General features: G+C 37.7%; 1 protein-coding gene across 10 annotated transcripts in view; it reads right to left on the bottom strand.

Moving 5' to 3' along the window:
* The window catches only part of PDE4D (phosphodiesterase 4D), a 1,564,543-nt gene that overhangs the window by 206,584 nt on the left and 1,342,053 nt on the right, over window positions 1–15,906 (bottom strand). For all 10 annotated transcript variants that reach the window (XM_043488571.1, XM_043488573.1, XM_043488569.1 and 7 more), the window contains one exon: window positions 3,535–3,571. In XM_043488571.1, the coding sequence (XP_043344506.1) occupies window positions 3,535–3,571 (37 nt within the window). The remainder of the gene's footprint in view (window positions 1–3,534; window positions 3,572–15,906) is intronic.

Here is a 15,906-nt window from a genome sequence, read left to right as displayed (position 1 = left end):
GAACGAGGGGAATTTTTTGGCCTATTTCAACACTTCCCTGAATGACCTGTTAAATGTCTATAGTCTTCTCTGAATATTGGTGAAAACAACCATGGTATAGTTGACCAATAATATTGGTTTCAACTCAAGTGACAAAAACATCTTCCCATTTAAGCATCATAATATTTAGCATTAAATGGTGAATACTCCAGCCTATACTATAACTTTGAGGAGGGACTTCCCTGTAGTTCAGATGCTAAAGAATCTGTCTGCAGTGCAGGAGATCCAGGTTTGATCCCTGGGTCAAAAAGCAGAATGGCAACCCACTCCAGTAGTCTTGTCTGGAGAATTCCATGGACAGAGGAGCCTGGTGGGCTACAGTCTGTAGGGGTCACAAAGAGAGTTGGACACGACTTAGCGACTAACACTACCCTACATTACAAAATAAGCTTGTGGTGCCCAATTAAGCTGAAGAGAAGGCCACAGACAACTGCTGCTAACTGGTTCTTCTTTCATAGTTCCTTCCCCAAAGATGCTCTATCAAAATAGTTCAGGGTTCAATAGGCTTTAAAATAAAATTCTGACTTCCCTGTAACTCAAATGGTAAAGAACTTGCCTGCAATGCAGGAGACCAGGGTTCAATGCCTGGGTCAGGAAGACCCTCTGGAGAAGTGAATGGCAATCCACTCCAGTATTCTTGCCTGGAGAATTCCATGGACAGAGAAGCCTGGCAGGCTACAGTTCGTGGGGTCGCAAAGAGTTGGACACGACTGAGCAACTAGCACATACATATATAGAGTTTTTTAGATTATAAACTCTTGTAAAAGGCCACTTGTGAAAGCTGTGATGCAGCCACTTATAAAGAATCTGCAGCCTTTTGGGCAATAACTACCTTCCGTAAGGTGATATGAGTCATTAAGCTAATCATAAACAAACTTTCGCAGGTAGATTCTAAGGATTATTTTCAGGCATCATATATACCCACAAATTATACAGAGTGTTTTTTATTCAAAGATCCAATTTCAAGGGTATTATTAGTAAGTACACATCCTAGTTAAACAGTTCATTGACATAGACTAAGTGATATTTTACATAATATGTTTCTCAGTATATCAATTATAATACTTTACAGAAACTGTCTGATATGGAAAAGACTAGATTTCCTTAAAATTGGAGAGTATTAATGGCAAGGTTCAAGTCGAAATTTATTGATCAATTAGTTGGAGATTAACACATACTACTTGACATAAGATATACAGATTACTTTTTTTCACATTTTACTACATACTTAAGTGTATTTTTCTTACAACACCTAGAGGTTTTAGTTAGAAGCAAGAATAGTGACCTAAATATATTCAGGTTGGAATGATTGTTTCTATATTTGATGATGGTTATTTGTATATTATCTTACCTGATTTAGTCTGTTACTCAGCTTTAGGTATAAATTTATGGGTTCTTGACAGCTATTGATTAAAAGTCTTTAGCTTTGTAAGATTTTATTATCACAAAATATGATGAAACATGACTGTAATTTTTTTAACATAGAAATATAATTATTAGAAAAAACTAATGATCTCCAGTAAAATTTTAAACAAATGAGACTTAAACTTCCAAAAGGGGTGGTGGCGGTATTCTATTTTTAATAGCCCGCATTAATGAAAAATATCACTACATACTTTGCTATTTATGGATTCATTAAATTTTGATCTAATTATAGCAATTAAAAACTTCAGGAAATTTGGGATTTCCCTTGTGGCTCAGAGGTAAAGAATCTTCCTGGCAATGCAGGAGATGCAGGTTCGATCCCTGGGCTAGGAAGATCCCACATGCTACAAAGGGGCTCTTGGAAACAAGAGAAATCACTGTTGTGAGAAACCTTCACTCTGCAACTAAAGAGCAACCCCTGCCCACCACAGCCAGAGAAAAGTCTGCCCAGCAACGGAGACCCAGCACAGCCAAAAACAAATAAATTTTTTAAAATGTCAGGAAATTTGAAAAAGTATTAGAACCATACATAATTCTGCTATCCAAACACTGTCATTATTCATTTTTAAAAACAATACCTATTATGAAATTTTGGAGATCAAAGAAGCCTTGCTGATAACAACACAAAATTCATTAAGTATTCTATTTTCTAGAAATAAGCTTGGTGTTATTTCAATCTCTTGATAACCTTATGAGACAAGTATTCTTGTGTCATTTCACAGAGGAGAACAGACTTGCCCATGCACATTCATTAGCAAGAGTAGGTGAAAGGCTTTGACTGGGGTCTATCTTAAACCAGCTGAATCCCCAATCTTACCAACTGGGAAAAAAAGTCATAGAGAAGTTAGTGAGTTGCTTATGTCACTAGAGCTAGTTTTGACGTAACCTAGCCTTGATTATCTTTTTTTTTTTTTTATTATCATTTTTATAACCCTCTACAAGTGAAGTTGCTCAGTCATATCCGACTTTTTGTGACCTCATGGACTGTAGCCCACCAGGCTCCTCCATCCATGGAATTTTCTAGGCCAGAGTACTGGAGTGGGTTGCCACGTCCTTCTCCAGGGGATCTTCCTGACCCAGGGATTGAACCTGGGTCTCCCGCATTGCAGGCAGATGCTTTACCCTCTCTTATTAACAGTCAGTGTTGACTTTAATGCTTCATGTGCTCACTCTCTCAGTTGTGCCCGACTCTGCGACCCCATGGACTATAGGCCACCAGGCTCCTCTATCCATTGGGTTCTCCAGGCAAGAATACTGGAGTGGGTTGCCATTTCCTGCTCCAAACCTGCTTCATGCCCCAGGTTAAATCAGTTTAATCCCATTCCATCCCTAGTCTGCCCATACCAGTAGCTCTCAACTTTCCCTGAGAAAATACTGGGGTTTTAAAAATTATACTGCCTGGGTCCAGATTTTTGGATTCAATTGATCAGAGGTGCAGCATGGGATAAAATCTCTCCAGGCGATTCTACTGTGTAGCTATAGTTGAGAAGCACTGGTCTATGCTAAGAATATCAGGTTATCAACTACTTTATATTCTAAAATTCTTTAGATTTTTTTCACCTTCTAGTATTTCTGGGGTCATGTGGTTAAAGTGTTTTCATGATTTGTATACCTAAAAGGAACACATAAACATAAATATGCCATTCAGTTAAATCTCTGGACAAATACCATGTTTAAAAGGAGAGTAAATAAAGCATCAGGTTGAATTGGAATATTGAATTTCAAGCACTAATCATGCACCTAATTATACTAAATGTAATTTAATCCATGATATAGTTTTCCTCTTCTAGTGCTTATGTCAATTAAGGAAATGTGGTCCCACTTAAGTATGTCACTTGGGCAATTTGTAATTTGAAGCAAAGATACTCTTTGGGTCTATGGATTTATAAGAAACAGACCAATATAGACAAGGTTATATTCTCTAGCATTGCTTTCAGATTACTTGAGTGAACCACAGAATTTGTATCTGTACTTGTGTTTGATTTAGAATGAAGTTAAGAATCAGAACTAATTCCTGCCATTAACATTTTCTGAGGACTGAAAAACCTGTCCAGCAGCAAGTGTGCTTACCTGTGCAAAGGGAGTCACAATCAGGTCATCTCCATGTCTGAAAAAGAAACCAAATCCCATATTAGATGACACTGGTCACTCTAGGACCACTTTCAAGCCATATTAAATAGTATGTTTCACAATCACAAATCCCCAAAGAGAATTACAGTAATTCCATCCTTATTCTTCAACACATATCCTTCTCAGTCACAAGGGTGAAGATGTGTCTTCTGGGATGTTAACTATTTTCCAGTTCCCTGGGTGAAAAGAGGGGCTTCTTGATCATCAACCAAGGTCACTGACAGTTATTAAGCACACAGGATATACAACAGTAGAAATGGAGTTCCAGCAGCAGGACCTGAGTTTACTCTTGGCTGCTTATTATAGGTATTACTGAGGGGCACCCTGGAAGGAGCCAGCAATGGCAGTGACTCTGGTGAGAGGTCCCTGGACCATCTAACACTGGAAGGTGCTGAGCATCACTGTGTGTGAGCCTTGGATGGGCTCGGAACTGTAGATAACACGGGGCTGCATCAGACGCTAATAAAAACCCAGTGGAACTTTTCAACTGACTCAGGTCCCAGTCGCCGTAGTTACTGGGGAATGTTACCCTGTGTGTGCTGTTGCTATAGCGACCTGAGTGACACAGTGCCAAGGATGCAGGGGCAAGGTGTCAGCATGACGTCTCTCTTGGAGGGACAGGGAGAGGCAAGGAAAGTTGTGCAACAGTCTACTTGGAAGAAAGTGAGAAACCCGGGCCCAGAGTTCTTTCGTGGTATTTCTTAGCATGAACAGTTCGTGAGAAGGATTTCCAAAATCTCCACGGGGTATTTCTTGATCTAGCTAGCTGGAGCCCTTTAATCAAAAGGGAATGGAATTATTCTACACAGAAAGCTTCCGGACATGACCCTGAGAACACTGCAGCTGAACAGTTCGCTCACTCATGAACAATTCTGGAAAGGGCTTGAGTGACCTAAAACAACAGTCGGGAAATATGCTTCAGCACTAGCGGCATATGGATGACGTTAGTAAACGGATCGTTACCAATAACTAGACCAGTTGCTTCAGTCATCATCAAGTTCCACAGAGATCTTCAAATTCAAAGTGTGGGAAAAATAAAGCAGAAAAGGGATAGTACATGCTTTTAAGGAAATATTTGTTATTTTGCACCCTCTTCATTTCACAATTATGTTTTTGAGGGGCATCTGCTCTTTGGAGAGATTATGCAGACAGCCAAAATTTATCTCATACAAAATCTAGATACTTTTCAAAGATACAGTCTTTGCTTCCAGTTTATTCTTTATAACTGCCCGACTACCAAGTTTATTTCCTAAGAACTTAGTCACCTTGACGAAGGCACAACATCATTCAAATATTAATCCCTGGAAATAAGTCTTTTAATTTTTCACATGAATTACACTGGATTTGAATCACTCTAAACTGAAAAGCATGTGAGCATATGTAAAAACACTTAATTCTATCTTTGGTTATATTTCACTCCCAAGCACTGAAAATAATTTATTTAGAATATACAATATTTAGGGTAATTTATCAGTCTTGCTTCCCTTTCCCTGTCGAAGCATAAAGGAAGTTACAGTTTTAGTGATGGAGATATTTCACTCTTTTGACTTGACCAGAAATTGTTTTAGCCAAATATCTCGACTGTCTCATTTTAGTCAGAGTAGAATTATTTCTAGCATTTCAGTGGCAAATGCCCTTAAAAAATAGCTAAACTTTTCTTTTCAAAATTATGTAAGGTTTAAATTATCTCTGAATATATAATGGATGTATAATTAAAAAAAAATCTTTGTCTCAGTCTTTGTCAGTCACCTGCTCTGGTTAACATGAGCTGAACCAGAGTCACCCCCTATGGTCCCTGGGGCTGGGGCAGCCTCTCCCCTTCCTCAGAGACAAAGCCTGCTGAGTTCTGAGCCAGCGCTACTGGAGGCAGGGGAATGTGAGGCTCAATAGGGCACTATTGAATATTCTGTTTTTCCAGAGAGGAACGACCACAGAGTCAAGAACCACTCCTTTGGCCATCCTTCTGCTACTTTTGCAGCATTTACTACAGCACTTTATTTTCTACCCTCATTCTTTCTGTAATAAGAAGCCAGCAACACTGACAAGAAACCGAAAGAGAGAAATCAAAAAGCAAACCCTCACAGAGACTTCACTGGGATCCATAAACTACTCAAGTACTTAAATGAGGAAAAGCTTCTTGCCTTCTTAATAAATTAAGTTCAACCAACAGCAGCACCTGAAAATAGAGCTTTGTAAACTAGTTCATTTCAAGATTGTGTGTGAAACACACGTGCCAATGACCTTTCCACACTATTATGACCAACCCAGAAGAAAAATGAGATGCAGTTAATTAGAAGAACATTTATACTTTATTGAGTAAAGACTTCTAATCCTATAAAGCTAAAAAGGATTAGTGGCCACAAAGTACCTGCTGCTTCTGAGTAACATGCATTGCAAATTTCAGGATGATACGTGGCTGGATGAACTAGTGCTTTGAAGAGGAGCCACAGGTTGAGGCTTACTTTCTGAATATTGTGTAAACTTTTTGATCTTCCACGCTTCACTGTCTCTGGCTATAAAACCAGAAAGTTGTTCTCCTCTGGAGTTTGTCAATAGGATTAGGGAATTGATAAACACACAGACAATGGTATTTTGAAATCCTAGTGTCTTTCTTCATTTAGACTTGAAACTATCACCTATGCATTGTCACCCTTGATCCTCCTCTTTTAGAATTAGAAACTAATTAGAGAACAAGTATGTTCTATTTTTAATATGTACATTAAAATGTTTCTGGGAACCCAACATAAAAAGTGCATAAAAAGCATAAAAATGCTTCTGGGAGCCCTGTTTGACAACACCCAAGAATTAGCCACAGGAGGAACTTTTCTATTCACCACTCTTTACTCCCATGTTCACAGAAGTACAGACATAGAAAACAAACAAACAAATATGTAATACAATATACCTGATATTTTAAAAAGCTACTATATGCATATACCAAATATAAGACTCATATCAACTATAGAAACTTTGGGAAATACAGAAAAACCTTGAGTCACCCAAAGATAACTGTTGATAACACTTTCCTTCTGGATATGTGAGCACATGTATGTTATATAGGATTTTTATAGATACATGATTTCTTGCATAATTAGAATCCTACTCTAATTCCACTTTATAGCTTGTTTTTAACACTAAACCTGTTGAATCATGAAAAATTTTACATGCCTTTATACATTTTTTTTTTCATTTAGCAGTGTTTTATTCAAAAGCTTCTCAGCACCATCTAGCTGTCAGAAAGAATGGATGATACCCCTTTTTGTGCCCACCCAAATCCCAATTCCAGAGGCAGAAGTTGAACCATTTGGTTCATCCTTCTAATGATTATAATTCAGATCATGATAAGGTTTTGGTTGTTCTTTCATTTGCTTTCTCTAACCCTCTACTTAACCATGATTCAAGAAGGGTACCCTAATATTTGAGCTCTCAAAACTGCGTGGTGCCTGACAGGAACACTGTCCCTCCTAGGCAGCAGTCAATGAATTCAGTTTTTCTCAAGGTAATTCTATGTGCCTCCAATAGCCAGGAGTGGGAGGTTGATCAAAACACATGATGGCTTCCAGTTATTTTGTACTATGGGAAATGCCTTTATACTTTTAAATGGGGCTTCCCCGATGGATAGGAGACAGGGGTTCGAGCCTTTAGTCAGGAAAATCCCTGGAGGAGGAAATGACAACCCACTCCAGTATTCTTGCCTGAAAAATCCCATAGACAGGGTAGCCTGGTGGACTACAGTCTAAACAAGGTCACAAGAAGTCAGACACAACTGAGTGACTAAGCACACATACTTTTTAAATGGGCTTTCCAGGTGGCTCAGTGGTAAAGAATCTGCCTGCCAATACAGGAGATGCAGGAGATCCCCTGGAAGAGGAAATGGCAACCCATTTCAGTATACTTGCCTGGGAAATCCCACAGACAGAGGAGCCTGGTGGGCTACAGTCCATGGGGTCGCAAAGAGTTGGTCACAACTGAGCACACAGGCATACTTTTAAACAATTTCTGATAACTGTAGCCTAAGTTTAGTAATCTCTAAACTTTTCAAGCAGATGTATATCTAAATGTATTGTAATGTAACTACTAATTCTATTTTAAAATAAAATAGATTCTAATAATTGTACAAATTACTCAAATGTATTTTAGTTCATTCATTCCTTTAAAAACAACCTAGTAAATGCTTATTTTGATAAAATGTTCATAAGACAAAGCCAAATATTAAAATACTACTTGAGAAATAGTGTTCATTGTGTACTAAATAAAGGCGATGCTGAATATTTCATGCTGCTACCCTTTTTAAAAAATTGAAGTATAGCTGATTTATGTTAGATCAGTTTTAGGTGTACAGCACCGTGTGTTGCTACCCTTTTTAATTAAAATCATGAAACTATCATTTCAGACAATAAAAATATTCTTGAAACTTGGCAACTAAGACATTTTGTGAAACCATATCATATTTTTCCTAGGTATCATTTTTTAATGATTTGCTTTTCCCAAAAAATAATGTTGTTCTCTGAGAAAATATGAATGCCACATTTAAGAATATAACAAATCTTTTTAAATTACTTATGAAGGAGGTATTATGAATTCCATAAATTCCTAGTAGACACAATACTACTGCAACAAAATAACAACAACAACAAAGAAAAACTCTTCTTCACTGTCTATCAGATTCACCTGAAAATATGGTTTCTCTGCTTCACCTTTTAGTTTAGAACTAGCTTCACTATAACTAAAAAAATAAAAAAGACTAGTACTTCCACTGTGGGACCCCAGGGACTGAAGTTACTATAACAAGAAGCTAACATCAGCCACACCTGAAAGTAATCTTCTTTGTTGCTACGGGCCACTTAGAATTAAGTAACCAAGCAAAAGCTTGGTCAAAATCATAACTACCAAGAACTTGAATTCTGGCAGGAATGTCCGGGAACATTTGAGTGAGGACTAAAAATAATGTAAGTTACTATAAGATCAAATTTAAAGCAATTCAGAACTATGTACAGCAGTATGATTCAATCTGAATTTTTTCAATATCAAATTCCAAGTCATTTGTGCATGTCTGTATACATAGTTTCAATGGTTTTTCTATAATTCTGACCATAATTATCAGTCATCAAGCTGAAATGTTAACCCTCACTTGAAAATCAACTTTGCATTTAAAATCCATACTAGAAGATAAGGTGTCCGTAGGTATGTGGATTTATCTCTGGGCTTTCTATTTTGTTCCATTGATCTATATTTCTGTCTTTGTGCCAGTACCATACTGTCTTGATGACTGTGGCTTTGTAGTAGGGCCTGAAGTCAGGCAGGTTGATTCCTCCAGTTCCATTCTTCTCTCTCAAGATTGCTTTGGCTATTTGAGGTTTTTTGTATTTCCATACAAAATTGTGAAATTATTTGTTCTCAGTTCTGTGAAGAATATCATTGGTAGCTTGATAGAGAGTGCATTGAATCTATAGATTGCTTTGGGTAGTATACTCATTTTCACAATATTGATTCTTCCAATCCATGAACAAGGTATATTTCTCCATCTATTTGTGTCTTCTTTGATTTCTTTCACTAGTGTTTTATAGTTTTCTATGTATAGGTCTTTTGTTTCTTTAGGTAGATATATTCCTAAGTATTTCACTCTTTTTGTTGCAATGGTGAATGGTATTATTTCCTTAATTTCTCCTTCTGTTTTCTCATTGTTAGTGTATAGGAATGCAAGGGATTTCTGTGTGTTCATTTTATATCCTGCAATTTTGCTATATTCATTGACTAGCTCTAGTAGAGTCTTTAGTAGAGCTCTAGTAGAGTAGATTCTGGTAGAGTCTTTAGGGTTTTCTATGTAGAGGATCATGCCATCTGCAAACAGTGAGAGTTTCACTTCTTGTTTTCCTATCTGGATTCCTTTTATTTCTTTTTCTGCTCTGATTGCTGTGGCCAAAACTTCCAAAACTATGTTGAATAGTAGTGGTGAGAGTGGGCACCCTTGTCTTGTTCCTGATTTTAGGGGAAATGCTTTCAATTTTTCACCATTGAGGATAATATTTGTTGTGGGTTTGTCATATATAGATTTTATTATGTTGAGTTATGTTCCTTCTATTCTTGCTTTCTGGAGAGTTTTTATCATAAATGGATATTGAATTTAGTCAAAGGCTTTCTCTGTATCTATTAAGATAATCATATGATTTTTATCTTTCAATTTGTTAATGTGGTGTATTACATTGATTGATTTGTGGATATTAAAGAATCCTTGCATTCCTGGGATAAAGCCCACTTGGTCATGATGTATGATCTTTTTAATATGTTGTTGGATTCTGGTTAAAGGAGGCAAGAATATACAATGGAAAAAAGACAACCTCTTTAACAAGTGGTGCTGGGAAAACTGGTCAACCACTTGTAAAAAATGAAACTAGAACACTTTCTAACACCATACACAAAAATAAACTCAAAATGGATTAAAGATCTAAATGTAAGACCAGAAACTATAAAACTCCTAGAGGAGAACATAGGCAAAACACTCTCCGACATAAATCACAGCAAGATCCTCTATGACCCACCTCCCAGAATATTGGAAATAAAAGCAAAAATAGACAAATGGGACCTAATGAAACTTAAAAGCTTTTGCACAACAAAGGAAACTATAAGCAAGGTGAAAAGACAGTCTTCAGAATGGGAGAAAATAATAGCCAATGAAGAAACAGACAAAGGGTTAATCTCAAAAATATACAAGCAACTCCTGCAGCTCAATTCCAGAAAAATAAATGACCCAATCAAAAACTGGGCCAAAGAACCAAACAGACATTTCTCCAAAGAAGACATACAGATGGCTAACAAACACATGAAAAGATGCTCAACATCACTCATTATCAGAGAAATGCAAATCAAAACCACAATGAGGTACCATTACACGCCAGTCAGGATGGCTGCTATCCAAAAGTCTACAAGCAATAAATGCTGGAGAGGGTGTGGAGAAAAGGGAACCCTCTTACACTGTTGGTGGGAATGCAAACCAGTACAGACACCATGGAGAACAGTGTGGAGATTCCTTAAAAAACTGAAAATAGAACTGCCATATGACCCAGCAATCCCACTCCTGGGCATACACACCGAGGAAACCAGATCTGAAAGAGACACGTGTACCCCATTGTTCATTGCAGCACTGTTTATAATAGCCAGGACATGGAAGCAACCTAGATGCCCATCAGCAGACGAATGGATAAGGAAGCTGTGGTACATATACATTATGGAATATTACTCAGCCATTAAAAAGAATTCATTTGAATCAGTTCTAATGAGATGGATGAAACTGGAGCCCATTACACAGAGTGAAGTAAGCCAGAAAGATAAAGACCAATACAGTATACTAATGCATATGGAATTTAAAAAGATGGTAATGATAACCCTATATGCAAACAGAAAAAGAGACACAGATGACAGAACAGACCTTTGGACTCTGTGGGAGAAGGCAAGGGGGATGTTCAGAGAGAACAGCATTGAAACAAGTTATACTATCAAGGGTGAAACAGATCACCAGCCCAGGTTGGATGCATGAGACAAGTGCTCAGGGCTGGTGCACTGGGAAGACTCAGAGGGATGGGATGGGGAGGGAGGCGGGAGGGGGGATTAGGATGGGGAACACATGTAAATCCATGGCTGATTCATGTCAATGTATGGCAAAAACCACTACAATATTGTAAAGTAATTAGCCTCCAACTAATAAAAATAGATGGGAAAAAAAAAGGAAAAAAAAATCCATACTAGAAACAAAAAGGAAAAACTCCAAATGGAGAAACGAAATTACAGCCCTTTCCTCAATTTTAACAGACAAATAAGCTAATACCTATTCTATGAAAACAGGTGTATGAGAACATCCAAGTTCTTAACTTTATGAGGAAACAGTTTATGTACTTTTAACCCTTTCTTTTGGCCTTGAATTGTAATTTCCTAATAGACTTGAATAGTAATTTAAACTAACCCCCTTTCCACTGATGCTCAGCAAAATCACTCAATGTTGATTTCAGCACTGGGGGCCCTTTTAATATGTTCTTATTATTTTTTATTTCTTACATGGGCTTTCAGTACAATTACTTTGAAAAATCAAAGTACAAATATCCAACAAACTGATAAATAGTAGTAGTAATAATTTCAAACAATTATAATTATTATAAAAGAATGTGTGTGCTCAGTCACTCAGTTGTGCCTGACTCCACAACCCCATGGACTGTAGCCCTCCTGGCTCCTCTGTCCACAGGATTTCCCAGGCAAGAGTACTGGAGTGGGTTGCCATTTCCTTCTCCAGGGGATCTTCCTGACCCAGGGATCAAACGGGCGTCTCCTGCATCTCCTGCATTGGCAGGAAGATTCTTTACCACTGAGCCACCTGGGAATCCCCTATAAAATAATAACAGTAATTAATATTTATCAAACAATTACTATGCACTAGGCACTATGCAAAAGAACATTACACTGATTATCCCCTATTAGGTGTGGTTTTTTTTTTTGTAGATTAGTAATGGGAGGCCTAAGAAGGACAAAAAAATCAAATGCCCATGGCGTGATGGGGCCAGCATTCAAACACAGGCAGTATGACTCTTGATGGGTCTGTGCTTAAACACTGTACAATATGGCATCAGTAGTGGCACTTATCAATGCCAAAAGCACATTCCAAACAATCCCTAATTGCTAGTACATTTTTCATTTCATGAAGCTGATATATAAAGACAACAAATGGAAGAGTTAATGTAAAAATGCAGAACAAAACAAAACAAATCACTAAAATGACTTACAAAACAGTCTCTATCCATCTACTGATTTTCACGTCCTTCTCCCCTAAACTAAAATAATAAGATGAAATCAAATAATTTTTGGTTTCCTACTGAGGTGATAATTCTGGCTGAGAGTTCAATATCATATGTTCATATTCAGAGTGCAGAAAAATTACATGCATGTCATACTTAACAAATGTCTCAGGAGATGGCATTTATGTGCATATGCATGCGTGTGGAAATACTCCCATATAAATATATTTATGTATACATTGTGTGTGCATTTGAGTGCAATCCTAGAGAAAGTATTTTGATTTTCTGCCTCTCTATTTCAAATAAGGGAGGATAAAAGTATTGTGGAGGAAAAGGTGCATCCTTATCAGTATAAGGAGAATTTACTATATTGTCTGTACCACTCAAGGTAAAAACCCTTCAAACACCATCCGCTCTGCAAAATTTCATTTTAAGGTATATTTCCTAAGATTAAAAGCATATAATGTCAATGCAAGGTCATCAATTGTAACAGATGTACCACTCTGGTATCAGACAGAAAGTATATGAGGAATCTCTATGCTTTCCTCTTAATTTTTCTGTGAAACTAGAAATGCTGTCCAAAGTAAAACCTTTTTAAAACATAAAGAAAGAAGTTATATCACAGAACTTTAGAAAGGAATGTGACTTTGAAAGCTATACAGTCTTCTAGAATTTAAATCATTTGCTCACTTCTTACTCACATTTTAAGAATTAAGGTCTGGCCTGATATTTGACCAAAAACATTTTTAAAACAAAACCCCTCGTTTTTTGGCCCACGTATGCTCATACCACATGCATTGATAAGAAAGTAAATGAAACTGGAGCTAAGGCAACATAAGCAAAAATTCTCTAGTCTTCTTTGTCATAAGACAAAATTTAAGGCTTCATTAGAGAATACACATGATGCCAATAAATGGCCTCAAATTTGTTACTTAAATGACGGCATGAAAGATGATCCACTGTCAAAATTATACAGCAAATGGTTTTCTAGATGGAAGAAGTTAAAAACAATTTGTGGACATAGCGACACTCTCTGAGCCTATTTATTTCGTGTAATAAAAGCCAATATGAGAAAGGGATCCTTCCAGGCGTGTTGATGGCACAAATCACTGTCATGTAATGGTGATGCCTGACCTCCATGGAGAGGGAAGAAGGACAGGAAAGGGTTGAGTACACAGCCAGCTTTCATAAGCGTCCTCACTCCATTGTAGGAACAGGTTCTTCTTCCCTAGTTCATCTTATTTGACAGGCCCATTCTTAATGTCAGTGGCCCTGCCCGCTTGGTTTTTCTCCAGGACGGGTTCCCAGGGAAAAGATTTATGGGTAGCAAGAACAACAATTTTTTAAGATGTGCATGAGGTAAAACAATACCATAGGTTAAAAGAAGGGTGTGATCAAAAAGATAGGCATGAGAGTAGGATGCTTTCTGTGCAAATACTATGTACCAGATCCTGCTCTACTGACCCATGGAATTTAATTCTGATGCCTCTGCATTAAATGGATGCTCATATTCCCATCCTAAGATAAAGAACTGGGCTCAGAGAACTTGAGTAACTCATTGGCGGTCATGCGCAAGTGGAAGAATTCAGTGGTTTCCAAAAATGCCAGGCTGAGACCTGGTTCTTGCCCAACAGAATGTTCACTGGCTTTTGTGAAGAAGAGAATATGAACCAAGGAGTGAGGTTTTTTAAAACAAAGCCACATTAAAAAAAAAAGAAGCTAACTGTACTCCTTTAGAAGACTCATTTATTTTGAGAATATGTGCCACTCTCTTTATAAAAAAAATCAAGTGAAATGTCTTTGGAAAATAAAATGATTGTGTATATCAATGGGAATTTCCTTGTTAAATAAATAAAGTAATTTATCTGACAAAGTAAGCACTTAGTAACCCAGTGTCAGTCCCCAATGGTTTCTGAAGTTTTATTGAGTCACAAACTCCCAAGGCATGAAAATGAGCAGTGGAGCTGGATTTGAACCCAGGTTTTAAATGCTGTTTCACTTCTACTGCACCATGCTGCTTTCTGCATGCACAAATGGATTCAGACTCTTCTGAAGCCCCATAGAAGTCCATATTCTAGATTCTAGAACAGCACGGCCCAACAGGTGTTTGCAATGGTGGAAATGTTCTCTTTCTGCACTAAGTCAGTATCTACCAGCCACAGTGGCTACTTAGGGCTGAAAATGTGGCTAGGGCAACTGAGGAACTGAAGGCCACTTTTATTGAATTTTAATTAATTTAAATTAAGAGAAATCTGTCACCTGTGGCTAGTGACTTGTCATCTCAACTGGTGCAGCTTTTGAGCAATTTTTACAAAACTTCAGTTACAAATTTTCCAAGGAAGACAATGTTTTATACAACCAAAAAAAGTCTACTCTAAGCTTAAGGACAAAAGAGCACTGATATATTAACATAACAGAAATTCTTGATTATTTGGCAAAGACTCTAAGTGGAAAGATCTGCCAAATTCCCATCAAGATTTTCCACCCATGAAAGGGAAATAAAGATTTTAGTTCAACTGCTTTAATTTTTCTATTCTCACCTAGAGGCTACTGTATCGGCCAGCAAATGCCAAATGAGTGGTCCAGCAGCAGCTGTTGGTTGATATCACTATGTTCTAACTCACATTGTGCATGTGTGTGTGTGTACATGCTCAAAAGACAGACTTTTGAGCAGAATTTTGTGATTTCTAAAAGTGAGCTAATGATATTTTCTCCTTTCCTTACAGGATTGTTTTGAAGATCAAGTATTGAACTTCACGGGAGAATCTTACGGCAACTATAAAGATTATACGGATGCTAGGCAAGTGTAAGAATAAATTCATGTATACAGTTCAGTTCAGTCGCTGAGTCGTGTCTGACTCTTTGCGACCCCATGGACTGCAATACGCCAGGCTTCCCTGTCCATCACCAACTCCTGGAGTTTACTCAAACTCAAGTCCATTGAGTTGGTGATAGCACAGGAAATTCCCATCTCATCCTCTGTCGCTCCCTTCTCCTCCTGCCTTCAATCTTTCCCAGAATCAGGGTCTTTTCCAATGAGTCAGCTCTTCACATCAGGTGGCCTAAGTATTGGATTTCAGCTTCAGCATCAGTCCTTCCAATGAATATTCAGGACTGATTTTCTTTAGGATGGACTGGTTGGATCTCCTTGCAGTCCAAGGAACTCTCAAGAGTATTCTCCAACACCACAGTTCAAAAGCATCAATTCTTCAGCACTCAGCTTTCTTTATAGTCCAACTCTCACATCCATACATGACTACTGGAAAAACCATAGTCTTAACTAGACAGACATATACATCACTTCCCAAAGAGTCTACTGACACTAAAAATCACACAGGGTGAAACATGGTAAATCCTGTAAAAATCCTGAACTTAAACTGATAACTTTGAGGTTTGTTTGTGAACCTTTGCATCATACTTTCACCACTCTTAGAGTGCTCCTTTGTCTGGAGGGCTGGGTTATAGGCAAGCTGTCTGTCTGGGAAACATCAGGTTCCTTTCCTAGAGAAATAGTACAGATGGGCTGCCTGAG

The sequence above is a fragment of the Cervus canadensis genome, chromosome 16 (genome assembly GCF_019320065.1).
Source record: "Cervus canadensis isolate Bull #8, Minnesota chromosome 16, ASM1932006v1, whole genome shotgun sequence".
NCBI lineage: Eukaryota > Metazoa > Chordata > Mammalia > Artiodactyla > Cervidae > Cervus > Cervus canadensis.
This window is presented reverse-complemented; position numbering and strand designations above follow the sequence as displayed.